Source organism: Chlamydotis macqueenii, chromosome 17 (assembly GCF_036417535.1).
Source record: "Chlamydotis macqueenii isolate bChlMac1 chromosome 17, bChlMac1.mat, whole genome shotgun sequence".
In the NCBI taxonomy this organism is placed as follows: Eukaryota; Metazoa; Chordata; class Aves; order Otidiformes; family Otididae; genus Chlamydotis; species Chlamydotis macqueenii.
Genome location: NC_141572.1, coordinates 12,212,825 through 12,226,941, shown reverse-complemented (window position 1 = coordinate 12,226,941; position 14,117 = coordinate 12,212,825). Strand labels below are relative to the sequence as shown.

At 38.4% G+C, this 14,117-nt stretch overlaps 1 protein-coding gene across 4 annotated transcripts in view; it reads right to left on the bottom strand.

Annotated features, from left to right (window-relative positions):
* CIT (citron rho-interacting serine/threonine kinase) overlaps positions 1–14,117 on the bottom strand; it is a 73,995-nt gene that overhangs the window by 14,923 nt on the left and 44,955 nt on the right. For 3 of the 4 annotated variants that reach the window (XM_086761806.1, XM_086761807.1, XM_010121475.2), the window contains exons 23-31: positions 13,922–13,975; positions 6,056–6,253; positions 5,402–5,595; positions 4,766–4,901; positions 4,234–4,338; positions 2,693–2,833; positions 2,390–2,497; positions 1,522–1,684; positions 1,111–1,275 (exon numbers count right to left, since the gene is read on the bottom strand). In XM_086761806.1, coding sequence (XP_086617932.1) covers positions 1,111–1,275; positions 1,522–1,684; positions 2,390–2,497; positions 2,693–2,833; positions 4,234–4,338; positions 4,766–4,901; positions 5,402–5,595; positions 6,056–6,253; positions 13,922–13,975 — 1,264 coding nt within the window. The remainder of the gene's footprint in view (positions 1–1,110; positions 1,276–1,521; positions 1,685–2,389; positions 2,498–2,692; positions 2,834–4,233; positions 4,339–4,765; positions 4,902–5,401; positions 5,596–6,055; positions 6,254–13,921; positions 13,976–14,117) is intronic. The other variant, XM_086761809.1, reaches the window with a different exon arrangement.

Here is a 14,117-nt window from a genome sequence, read left to right as displayed (position 1 = left end):
CTACATATCTCTATCAAAGCCCTGCTGAACACAGACACTATTTTCCTTTGCAATCTGCAAATCCTAAGCTACACTACCACCTCAGTAATTACCTTATACAGATGCACAGAACGTGCCGCTTGAGAACAGACTGTAGAACCGAAATGGCTAATGTTTTGTGTAGCAAGATTATGTCAATCAAACCATCTAAATTCCAAGTCTGCAGCCAGCTCCAGCTCTTACAATGTGCTAAACTTATCTGTCAACTTTGCTTATAGCTAACAAACCCTTCAACACCTATACCGTTGCAATCAATACACAGCAGGCCTCCTTCACGCAGCCCTCGTGCTAACCATCAGTGCCAGCATGTCACAAGCCGTATCTAAAACCCCAGCGGTGGATCCGTATTGCACACAACTGATCCTTCAAGGCATGGTCTTTCCCTGATGAGTATGATCCTTCCCCCTGCCCATGACCTGCCTCCGAGGACATTTCCCCATGCCAGTGTTACCCATCCTCCTAGCACCCTCCGCCTCTCCAGCTATCTGTGACAGCTGCACCAGTTTGTGGGTTCTGGCTTTTTCCAGCTAAAGGTGGAGGTTTTAGTTCAGAGTGTCTGGGTTTAACACTGACTCTGGAACACTGGTTAACTAAATAAATGAGCAGAGCTCTCAGTCCTTTAATTTTTTCTGATGACCCTCTTCCCTCCATTCTCAAGGATATGGAAGGGTATCCCCCTTTTCTAATTAACAGGATATCAATGTCATGTTTGACCTGGTAGTTCCTTTTACACCTAACCAAAGTCTTTTCCCTTTACCAAAAGATCTTGACAGCAACTTTCTGCCCAGCAGAACAAATCTGCAGTTTACATAAGTAAAAATGTTAACTGCTAAGGAAACAGCCATAAATCCTTTTGATCAATGCAGACTTTTACAGAATACATACTCCTTTGAAAAAAAAAAAAAAAAAACAACCCAAAAACCCATGCTCTTAAAACAATTCATGCTAATAATAACTTTAGTGCTGAAGTTTTCAGAAATAAATTATATAATCCAAACAGAGAATTTTAAAACAAAAATGACAGTAAAACTTCATTGAAATAGTAGGCAGAAAAGTTCACCAAGAGCCTACCCTCTGGTGTGGAAGATTCCTTCCTGCGGCTGGAGGGCGGAGCTAGCAAACTGATCGGAGTAGGCTGATGCTCTGGTGAGCGGACTATGGCAGACATGATGATCTGCTGCCTGGCTGTGGCTGGAGTGGATGGATGAGGGTGGTCTGATATTTTCCGATGAGCAGCTATAGACGAGATAAATACCTCTCATTAACATAACCAATATGAAACACCAGTGCATAGCAGTGGTTCTGAGTAACCATTCAGTGGTTACAACCCGCAGAAAAAAGTGTAGCCCTACTGCATCTTCACAGCAGAAGATAAGAGTTAAACAACATGTGTTACTGCTACAGAGGCACAAGGTTAGAGGCACATTTTCAAACCAAAAACGTGCGTCTCCTTCCAGATTCACCTTTTCTGTTAACCCCTACCTTCTTCACGAGCAGATCTGAGTTCAATGCGTGTTTTCTGTAGAGCCTCCTCCAGCTCAGCAGAACGAGCCTTCTCCTTCTCCAGTGCCACTTTCAGCTCATTGTATTGCAGGGGAACCTGTGTGGGTAAAGAAGGGTCCTCTTTCCGCCGACTAAACAGGCCCTAGCAACAGAAACACACAGACAACTCCTAACTCCTAGTAAGAGATGGCTTGAACTAGGCAAAGTGAACTAGCTAGTGGCAGCCCGGCCAGAGGGCCTAATGGTAATTCTGATATGCTTAAGGATGGGTTTTTAGTTCATATTGGCACTGGAGAGAAAATGTTGAGATATGGATTAATTTAAAGAGGTACGTACGTTACCTGTTAGTACTCACATCTTGAGTTTCCGAAAGCATCTAAACAGAGGATCTCAAAATACGTGGTTAAAATTAAATTACTTAATTCAAAATGACAGAACGGCTTATGACAAAGATGTGACACAAGTCACGTCACCTGACTAATCAATCCTTTGCTGTAACTACAAGACAACCACTCTAGATACACAATATGTTCATACACACGTACATACCTACTATTAAAAAAAAAAAAAAAAAAAAAGCATGATTAAAATTCCATATTCCTACAGCCTCACTAACATGTAGCTACTGGGCTGTAACCGACGTATTGCAGGCGTAACAAAATACTGGAAAAGCCACAACACATTCTGCCTAGTACAGTTTGCGTTCAGCAACTCAGAATGCTCTTAAATGAGAACACATTTGAATTACACAAAAAAAAAGATAAAACAGAATATTATGAATACACAGCACGTAACTAATCACAAAGCCTTCATTTAATTCCATGCCTCTCAAACCTTCTTCACCCACCTTTTTCTTTTTTGCTGGTTGGTCCATCTTTGCCTGCAGGAAATCAATGAGTTTGGTTTGCTGAGAAATAGTGCCCTCCATTTTCACTTTTTCATGGGAATAGAGAACCTGTGAACCACACACACATATAAGAAATTTCATCTTAATAGAAGAAACAAACAGATAACTCAATAGCAGAACAGAGCTATAAAACAGCATAAGGGAAGTGTCACACACAAACAGTCGATCACACCCTGAAAGCCCACAAAGAGTCGGGTTTTAGGATGGGGAGCAGAGTCCTGGCCACTGTTTCCTCACCCTCACCTGAATGTTTTCCAGCTGATATTCCAGGTCACTTCTTTCAGTCTTCAGAAGATCTGCTCGATCTAGAGCCTCTTGCAGACCTTGAGTTAGGCGGAAGATGTGATTCTTTTGCAGGTCCATTTGCTGCTGCAGCTTTGCCTGCTGTTATCAGGAAAACAAAGGCCAGTGTTTTGGTTCAGTTGTTTGCTTATTTTTAAATAAAAGCCATTAAATGTTGTCACTCCTTGTAAAATAAGCAAAATTGTGGAACTTAAAAGTAAACAGACAATTCTTTAAAAGCTGGAAAATTACAATATTCTAGAAGTTTTCCTTTCTTTCAGAACGCACTATGACTAAATAAGCATTTCTACGTAGTCTATTTAATATAAATGTAATTTGTAGCAATACCATTTCTTTCCAATGCATGTTCAAGTTACTTGCTTTTTCAAGCATTTAAAATACTGTAATTGTTAATAAGACTGCACATACATGAAGAATTCCTCGATGCCATTTTCTCAAGCTCTATGCAATCACCAGAAGCCATCTCAGTGCTTTGTAATTAAAAAAAATCTTTTCTATAAACCAGAATAAACTCCTTCCTCTGTAGTCATATGAGATAAGGAAAATTATGTCCACTTGTTTACATCTTTGTCTTCAATTAACAACAGAAAAGGACACATGATAAACTACTCCTAATTCTTTCAGATGTTATAGTCCTGAGATGAGAAAGTCCCTCAGTAGGAAAACCATTAACGCTCATATGTTATGAAGCAAGAGACAGAAATCTTTCACTGCGATGCATAATGGAGTTCTCAACTCTGGGATCACTGGTCAGTACCCCAAGGACACCACAAGGCTCTCATTGCCCTCTCTAGTTGCCTGTAACCACCCCTCCTCTGAAATCCTCCTCTGCAAGCTCTTCCTCCACTACCCAGCTCTGGCTGCCTGCATTCAGTGTCTCACTGATGTGGCGCAAGTGTACAACCTTGGATCAGACTTCTGTGAACCAAGCTAAATTATGAAAAAAGAGCTGCAGGAAGGCTCACCTGTGGCCTCCACCCTCAGCACATAGGCTCCAGAGCCATTTTTAAGCCATGGTCCTTGCACTTTGCCTGGTCAGAGCTACATTATAAGAACGCTGTGCTTGGGCACCTACCTTGCCGTGCAGACCTGACCTAGGATGTGCCTCATCACCACAGGCTTCTGTAATGATCACTGGGCTTCTGGCTGAACCTGATTCCCTTCACCAAACCTGCTCTGCTGTTCTTGTTCAAGTACTGTGGGACTGTGCCCACTGGCTGCAAGGTCCCTGTCCTTCCCTGACTTGCTGTCACCCTTGGCTCCCAGCTCACCTTCCCTTGAGGAGCAGTTCGCTTTTACTGCTCCCTGATATGGCTGCACACTTTGCAAAGTTTTAAGTAAAAACAAAAGCTCTAGCTTTATTAATCTCCCCAGTTATACAGAAGAAGGATGGATGTGTAACACTGCTAGTCACACAACTTCCCTTGCCCCCAAGAGGTGGAACCTTCTTCCAAAGTTATAACACGAATTTCCAAGGTTACCTCCTCCAGAAGCCTCTGCTTGAGCTCCCTTTCTGTCTCAAGCTTCTGTTGTAAACTGCGTGCATTCATCTCCAACATAGCATGCTTCTTCTCCAGGTCATTGAGCTAGGCAGGTGGGATAGGTGGTCAGAATAACATTGAACAGTAATAAATATAGCATTCCACAGTCTTAAAATTCAACTTCACTAAGGACACACTAAAGAAAAATGATACAGTTATCCTTTACTTACTCTATAAGGGAGAAAACCAAACAATCATCATTCTGGTATGGCATTGCTCAAATGTGGATATCAAGTTATTGAGGGACTTCATTGTACAGTCCAGGCACCACAGGCTACTTTCTGCTTTTGTCTTTTCCAAAAGGAAATCCAAATTTTTTTGCTTGAAGATAGAATTCTATTCTGTTATCTCCACTCTTTTTGAATTTGCTCTAACATCTTGAAAAAGCTGCTCAAGACCTAATTTCTACAAGTAATATCTCTAGAGAAGTATCTAAACTAATTACAAAGGTCAAGGGTTTAAAGTTACTTACCTTATCAGAAAGGCTCTCAGCTTTGAGTTTCTGTTCCTTTAGTGCTTGCTGGAGGGCTAGAATCTCTGCCTTGTGTTCTTTCACAGCTAGTTCTACCACCTGGCGAGATTCAGTAATACGCTGATCTGCTCTCACTCTGTATTAAAATGGAAAATAATGTTACCTAACTCCTTTCTGGGCTTGACCTCTTCCTAGCATACACTGGCATCATCAATAACTCTTTCAGGGGTTTGCCTGAAATTCAAGATGTTACTTTATAAAGCCAGACTGTTTGCTCCAACACTTTTATATTATATAACCCTGCTAGAACTACAGCCTGAACATTTCAAGACCCCACAAGAACAGTTAGGAGTAAGGACTATTTTTCCATATAATAACGTAGAAGATAATAAATTGAGACATTTTATAAGTTACAGTGAGAAATACCACTCCCTATGAATCGCTCACTTGCAAAGAAACAAAAGGAACAATATCACTGGTGAATGACTATTAACTAATAAACCATTTTTAGAAGTACCTCAAAAGAATTTATATTTAGTTCCAACTCCCATATCCTATTCTAAATATAATTTTTGTACTAGCTTCTGTAGAGCATTTTCATAAAAGTTAATAAAAGGAGGAGGAGGGGGGAGAGACCTGCTCTGTTTCTCAGTATCCAGCATCCTCTGCAACTCTCTAACTCGACATTCAAACTGGGACTTCTCATCCCCTAGAACATTTCTCCATGCTTCCCACTGACGCTCTTTCTCCAGGAGTTCATCGTTCAAGGCCTCCAAGTCCATTACTTGCTCTTCCAGCATCGTACATGTTGTCTTCAAGGCCTCCATAGTCTAAAAATAAATCCTCCTATCAATTCTCACATCCCACATCAAGCGTGCACTTTAAGCTTCAGCCTTACCATTTAAATTGCAGTACATGCAAATTGGCAGCAAACATAAGCTGGTAAATCACAATCCATTTATTTCAAGGCTTCCATACATTCAGTTGCGATTGCCATTAATGTCAGTTCTATCACATGATGAAAATGTTGAAATTTCCATGGTAACAAAATTAAAATGAATAATTCTAAGTTACAATATCTTCAGAGTCCAAGATTTCTAAATAAAATTACATAAAAATACAATTGGAAATACCAAAAATTTCCATTCACTCAAATACTCTGGGAAGGAAGGCTTAAATGAGAAATACTTTAAGCCAATTTTCCCTGGAAACATATTCATTCCTTCTAGGTTTTCAGATAATTAGCTAGCTATCATGAAGGGACTGTGATCCAGACTTATAAAGCCTTACTTGTTTCTGACTGGTAAGCTGCATTTCTCTCTCAGTGATCTCCCGACGGAGATGGTCAACTTCACTTCGCAACTGGACAACCTCATCATTGGCCCCTGAGGCTTCATCAAGTTGCTTGGACAGGAAGAAATTCTGGTTGTTCAGTTCTGCGTTATCTTCACTGAGCTGGTTCAGCTGCTCTTCCAAATCCGTAATTACCTAGAAAGAAAAATAAATTCAATTACATGTCAGTGAGTACAGTTTTTTTATAAAGCTGAACCATTTATTGCCAAGTAAGGAGACAACTTCGCTTTTAATTTTTTTTCAAATTTAAACAAAAGCAATATTGTAATGGTAGATTTTATGCACAGGAGTGTACTTCGATTAGGAGTAGAGTTTTGTTTCTTACAGAAAATAGGTTGGTGTTTTGGTGGGTTGGTTTTTTTTTTTTGTGTAGAGTATAAATATGCTGCAATGCAATTTATTATTTGAGAGAGAACTGTCACACCTAAAGCACTGGTTTGGGAGTCAGGAGTTCTGGTGGTGTTCTCAGATCTGCTGCTGACTTACAGCGTGCCTTTGCCAAAGCACTTACCCTTTTTTTGCCTCAACTTCCCCTTAAGTGAAATGAGGCTAATACCTCTCGGAGAGGCTTTCAAAGCGTGACATTTAAGAAAATTGAAGAAGATGTGCAATGGAGGCAGTACAGTCTGATTAATCTGCCTAGCAAATGTTTATATCACTATCTGTAACACTGTATGTGACCAGGAAAAGCAGAAAAATGTTAAGAAATATATTCTATCAAAGTAACAGCATTATGGATGGCAGCACAGGGTATAGGAAAAACAAAAAAAAAAAAGTGTGGCAGCACAATAGACTAACAGAAAATCAGTGAAAAGCAAAAATTCAACAAGGACAATAGCCTTGCCGTTAATGAAGTGGAAGTGCCCATTTGTTTAATCAGAATAGCATTATACTATGGGCTTTAAACCACATTCCCCTTCAGTTTGAAGAAAAATACGAACAACGGTGGGCCATATTCACAGTTCCACTGGATTTTTATGAACACTGGATGGATTAATACCTGTACCTCCTCCTAACTCAAAAACAACGTCATCATAACAGAAGAGAAAGGGACCTCAGCATAATCTTGAAATCAGCTTAATAAAAAGAATTTCAGAAACTGGAAAGCTCTATACAATTCATATTCAACTCTTACAAATATGTTCTAGAGGCATTTTTGCCTAGATGTCAAAGAAAGTGAATAAGATTCTTTTTTAAATGGGAAAAATTAAAATCCCAGAGCATAGTTGGCCACACATTCAAATGTAAATGTTCGAATTTCCTACGCAAGCCGAAGACTTAAACATCTAAAGCAGCAGAGCACAGAGCAAGCACACAGCTCTTCTCAGCTATCTGGAAAGATGACAACACTTTCTTTTTGAAGAATCTGTAACGCACATATTGGCAGCCTTTTGTCATGCCTCTCCTAGACCTAAATTAACAGCATTTGATTTTTAAACTGTCAGCAGAAAAAGTCCAACTGCCATTACTCCCTGCTGGGTGATAGGGAGTTCCCGCTACCCATCTGGTTAGGGTCAAATCAGAAGGATTCATACTCTAAAACAATACATTTTTAATGAAAATCTGATTGTGTGCTTGTTTCCCGAGCACTCTTACTGCCTATTCAAAATACAGTTTATTCTGTATTGTATAGGTCAAGTTTTCAAAGAAAGCAGACTGTATCATGAGGATGTGCTAGGGTCTATGTTGCGGTAGGGATAAGAACTTAGAAAGGTATTTCTACAAACAAAAAGGAACAAAAGAACATTTGTTTTTACAGTGTCTTACCTGCCATTCTTACAAGTAACACCAGAGATTTCTACCAACTGCCAGATAAGACAATCTCCTGTTTTCTGCTACTTGTTTTTATGTTTAACACACCACATATCTAGGCAGTTTTAAGATATCTTTTATACATCCACGGTTTCTTCCACATACATTTTATATATTAATACAAGTACTTTCTATAAAAATTATTAAAGTAGCTTTGAAGTACAAGAAAGCAGAGATGGGGGAAACACAAAATTGATACGGTGATGTGCAGAGCTAGTATGTCAATCTACTTGATTCATCTTTTAAAACTGGCTGTATTTAAAGTTAAATTTATCCCTTAAGGGATGGAAGTTAAGCTCCTATTTGCCTTTATTCTATGTTCTGAGATTTTGACTTCTTTCCCTGAATATAACTAAAATTAAACCAGACCATTTTAATTTCACTGTTACATTTTATCTGGTAGGATATTTCTGGAAAATTTGAGACAATAACAAAGTGGTTAAGAAAGAAGGGTTCCAGAAGAAGTGACGCGAGTTCCTTTCTTGAATATTTTCCTAACAGTATATCTATTGACAATTCCAAAATGGCTTGGCCTAAATTCCAAATGTATTGTAACTTATATAATGTAGTCTCTATAGACTGATAGATTTTTATTTTTTAAAAAGAGAAAAATCTATTCTTCTCGGTGCAAATTTTCCTTTTTTTCATGAGGAAAGGGGAAATTTGTTGCCAAATCAAATTTTTACAAGCTATCTGCAGCTCTGTATAACCCAACAGGGTTACGGAGTTTATAAATACTATAAAGCCTAAATAGTAATGGGTAATATTGCCACAGGAAAATGGGGCATGGGGTGATATGCCTGTCCTGGGAACCAAGAAGAAAGAAAACACAGATCAAAAAACCCCATCTGATAGGAAATGTTGTCTGAGGCATACACACATACAGCCTATGCCAGAATCCTGAACCTGAAAAGAGTTTATAGCTTTAGATATTTTTCTTTTCAGTTCAAGGAAATCCCCAGGCAAAAGAAAACCCAAATAACCAATCAATCAACCCAGAGCTATCCTGGAGTTAAATTTTTAAGTATAATTCTGTAAGAAAACACTATTGGATCCTTTAGAAACCCACTATAGAAATATAAACTTTAAATGTGAAGGTTTTTGTAAAACAACCAAACACATGAAAGCTTGGAAAAGCAATTCTAGACAATTTAGGCACCCTTATCTCTGTCACTGTATCATCACTCATAGAGCAACTAGAATTTTCTCTTCATCCCAACTAATCCACAAAATAGCAATATAATCTAACTACACAACGCTAATCTTGGCAGATTGTTCACTACATGCCACATCTAAGCGCACAACTTATTTTTACACTGTTACAGAAGACTGTATCTCATTTTTAAATATGACAGAGCAACCCAAGCATAACAGCTCTTCAGTCAAAGTGACCATACTCAGCACAACTCCCTCCCCGTTGCATAGCTTCAGAAAAGCAAAGAGTTTCTCTACTGTGAGACTGCGCAGATTCACAGCTATTATACCTGTCCCTCCAAACTTCTCCAGGCATGGATCACAAATTAAATATCACAGCAACAAGTCATTCAGGGCCATGATGATGAGGCTGGCATATCAGATACAACGGACAAAACAGAATCCATATGCTCAGCGTACCAAAACCACAGGCAAAATAGTGAGGGAAAGGTGAAGAGGAAGGAGTTTTAGAATACTGTTATACTGAATAACGTTCTTTGGAATTTAATGCAATTTTTCACACCACCTTAATTCAGAACTTCCAGAATAATGCACATTTTTACTCTATCCACTTCTACTCCTCCCCACCCCTACTATTCATTACTAGAAAGCTAGCTGTCAGAAGTAAATAGCAAAAATAAAAAGCTATCTCTCAGCTATCTCTCCCAAATTATTGGGAGGAGGAAGCAAGAGCAGGCATCAGACTCGCTTTGTCTTAACCTACTCACATTTGGATCCAAGAGACAAAGCTTTTCTAGCAGAGAAATACCAACCACTGTAATGGAGCAGAATACCAAGCCTCTTGACGAACACAGCTGCAGATAGATACCAGTCTCGTGTCTCTCTACCTGTTTGATCAATTTACAACAATGAACTCCTCACTTTCTTCCCCTTTCCAACATTTTTTACAACATACCTTATGTGGAGATCTCAGTCTCCAAAAAACTCATCTTGGTTTAGCTTGAGGGACATTGCTCTTGTTAGTAGCTGCAGAGTAGTAGGACATTGCACAGCCTGCATTCCTCTCCTTCCCACACCAACCCATTACAAAAAGACAGTCTCCTGTACTCCTCCATCCTAGTCCCCAGAAGATGAGCTGTCTCTACCAACCATGAGCCTCATCCTCAAATGGTGATGATGTCATTGTCCATAGTGAAGGTCTCATTAAGCCTCTTTCACAGCAACACCTCATCAACACCGTGGAAGTCTCTGACTTTTTGTCAGGCTACAAAAACTACAAAGGTCTATTTTTGCCTATAACTGGCATCTGACATCACAATTTCTGTGAAACAAAAATCAGGGATAATCCCTTCCATCCAACAGTCAATTTTTTTTTCCTTTTTTTTTTTTTTTTTTTTTTTTTTTTACAAATTTAACAAAGCCATATCAAAGTTTTTGCCTGGGTATTAGCCTTGTTACAGTGGGCAAGACTCCTTTACTCTGAAATGTAATTTAGCACGAAAGTATAAAACATTTTTAGATATAATTTTGAAAGCTCTCAAGAACACAGATTATTCTTGTATGCCAACTCATTGAGTCAATGTGGAATCAGGATCTCAAACCGAAATCAGTAGGACTTTGCCCATGACTGAAAGTACACATGTGCCTGCTGGGTTTGCAGATTTGATGCCTGAATATCCAATCTCATAGACAAGTGCAGAATCATGCTAGTTAATGGTTAAGATAGGAACCCAAGATGATGACAAAAGAACCTGAAGGAGGGGAGATAAACTTTGTTTTATTGGAGAAATCTTGAATAAATGGAAAAGCAATACCCAACCAGTATTAAGAAATGCCACTGTCCTTTCTAGAGTAACAGCCTCTACCTGAAAGACACGAGAAGATTCAGATGGTCGTGCCCTGGAATAGCAATAGCATTGTACTAAGCTGAGTGTAAATACTTTATAGGATTCTTTTCTTCTAAATATTTATAGAGTTTACTGTCTGCTTATTGAATGTTTTCTTTTTGGAATAACTCTACTATCACTTAGATAACTTAGTTGCATTTTTAACTTCAAATGTGTTGATGATCCAACAACAAGCCATAATTAAGAGGCAGTTAGAAACAACTGACAAACATGTAAATTTTCCTATTTAGGAAAACGTCTTTTATTTCTATATCATCTTCTGATTGTCTAGAAAATACTTTTTAACGCTCAAATGGTTCATATTTTTGATAGAGTGATTCTTTAAATGTAGAGAACTAGTCCATCTCCTCAACAGATTTGCTGGATGAGCTATCATTGTGTGGAGATTATGATAAAATATTGTTCTCCGTGTGTGCCCACATGCATCTGTATGTGTGTACAGCAGCTACTACAATTTACAATTTTAATTGTAATTATGTAGCCTATTATTTCTTGCACAACTGAGAGACAGAGAAAACAAAAGCTAGAATTTTCTTTTTGACCCTCAATAGTAAAAAGACGTCACAAGATGAAACAATGCGGAGCTATCAGAGCAACTGAATATAAATTCACAAACAGGGCAGAAATTACAATCAACAACGTAGCAATGGTCTCTATGTATGCACCTCAAAACATAGCAAATTTAAAAAGAACACAAAGGAGAATCTAAAAAATGTCTGCTTGGTCAGAGACCTCAGCTAAAGGAAGAACAAGAATGCAATGAGGGTACAAGGAAAGCAGATACACACATGAGGTGTAAGCATTCTCTACAATTGGAAGCTCTGACCTTTGTGAAGCCAGAGAAACATAAGAAATACCAAAGAAAGTAGATTAAATATTTTTCTACCTTTAAAATACTGTGAAAATACTGAAGTAATTCCATCTTTCATTTTTTTCCCTGTCTAATCTTGTTTTCATAATTCTTATGCCGCTTTGGGCTTCTCAATAAGATTAAATAAAAAATAATTCCATACTAAAGTTTGCCAGACTAGTTCAAGGAGTTTGTTTCAACTTAAAAAGGATATCTTTTCAAAACTTGCTAAAAGAATAAACCTATTCATTGTCATGCTGCATCATTTGCAGCCTGTTACAATTATTCTCTTGAAGTGTTATCTTATTTTAAAAGGAGTGCAAATGCTAATCATCTTCAAGTAGAATCATGTCGTCACCAAAAAGCAAAGCCTGCATCATACTGGTCACAATCAGATAAAAATGAGATTGAAACATCATAACAAATGTTCCCTGACCCCTCACTGTCAATAGGAGATTGTCTACGTTTTCTCTCAGTAGACAGGATGGACAGCTAGAACCACTCATAACAGAGAACAAGAAAGTTTCTATCCATGGTCAATTAAATTATACATTCATTCTCCTGGGCTGGAAACTGAACGCATGATAAGCATGTTTTATTCATTTAGGAACAATTTAATTAATTTCTTATTGATGAGGATATCTGATCCCACTTATCCCACTGAAGTGCCTTACAACGCATAACACTTTCAGAAATCTTTTTATGCAGAACCTTTGAAGCTCTCAGCATTCTTGAAATGTTACGGGTCACTCCTCACTGCTGGAGGTTGTTCACCACACTTACAGAGCCCAAGTGTTACCAGATAATGAGTTACAACCTCTGAAAGGCAGCCTACCATGCAGTGAAAAGAAGCTACAGATTTTGGGGGTTTGCCTGCATGGAGATCATGTAAGCCTTTTCACAGAAAGCTGTCATTCTGTAGGAAGGGCAAGACAGAACAAAAGAAGATAGCTATGGATGTAAGATACATGATAGCACATATGGAGCTAGAGGATCAAAGGAACTGAAGAAGGGAACAAAAAGTATGGTTTCTCATGCAGGATTTTGGATAGACGTTAACATGTTTTGGTAAGCTCTACTTCCTCATTTCTTCCTATTAGTATATTTATGAACAGAATAGAAGAATCCCCTTGCTTAGTGCTAAAGATCAACTGAAGAAAACAAAGTAACTCTCATCCTGAAAAGATATTTTTGAAAAAATGAAAAATTGTGCATTAGGTACTTAGTTCTACAGCATGAAAAATTAAGTTTGAGGAAATCACTGGAAGTAGGGAAGCAATAAAGATTTAAAAAAACAGCAATCAAGTCCTGCTTACAGGGAGGAGTAAGGAGAGAAAGCCTAGAAAGATCATCAATCAATGCTGATCCAGCAGACTGGGGTCCTTTTGTAATTCATGTCATTGGAAGACAGATGCTCTCCATCAAGAGAGCATCATAAGACTGCAGACAGTGTTAATCTGCAAGAATCCCTATTGATTGACAAACCTGCGGACATCTGTCCTGGATTGATGAAATTAATCTAAAAATATGTCAAAATATCTCAAGCAATAGAAGGTGCAAATTTAGATCCTAGAGTCCTCCCTGCTCTTTGAGCAGATGACTACATGTCAATGTATTATCTGGAACTATAACACCGTTTGAAGAGACAAGAAATGTTAAAGTCCTCCTTAACACCCAGAGCAGCATGAAGGCTCTTCCACTCTGGCCTAGATCTACAATGCAGCTCAGGATTTGGACAGGTAGACCTTTTCTTCTTCTGAGCAGAAGAGATCTTCACCTACAATCATTTTTTTTGCAGCTGCTACACCATTCTTATTAGCTGCACTGCAATGAGATATTGTAATTTACTTTCTTCTCCAAAAAGAAGAATAGTGTCAATTTCATTATCAGACTAAAACCTCAAATCGAGGTTTACCTGAAACCTAAAAGAAATCAAATTGAATCCGTCCAGCTCCTACTAACACCTTGAAGCCAGAAGTCCACTTTAGGAACTAGTGCCATCAAGGATTAAATAAGTAAATTGTTTGTTTCCTTATCCTTAATTTCAAAATAATTCAATTATCTGTATTTAATACTCACTGTGCAGCTATTACGAAGGGCTTCAAATTTACGCTGGATTTCATCTCTATGTGCCTAAAGGAGGTAAGAAGTTAATCATCAATTTTTCATACATTAGAATTCGAATCCAACAGCTGTTGCTAAACAAACTGCAGAACAATCTACCAGCAAGCAACGTTTGGAAGGCAGATGCTGCAGGCTATGAAAGCAGTCCGTA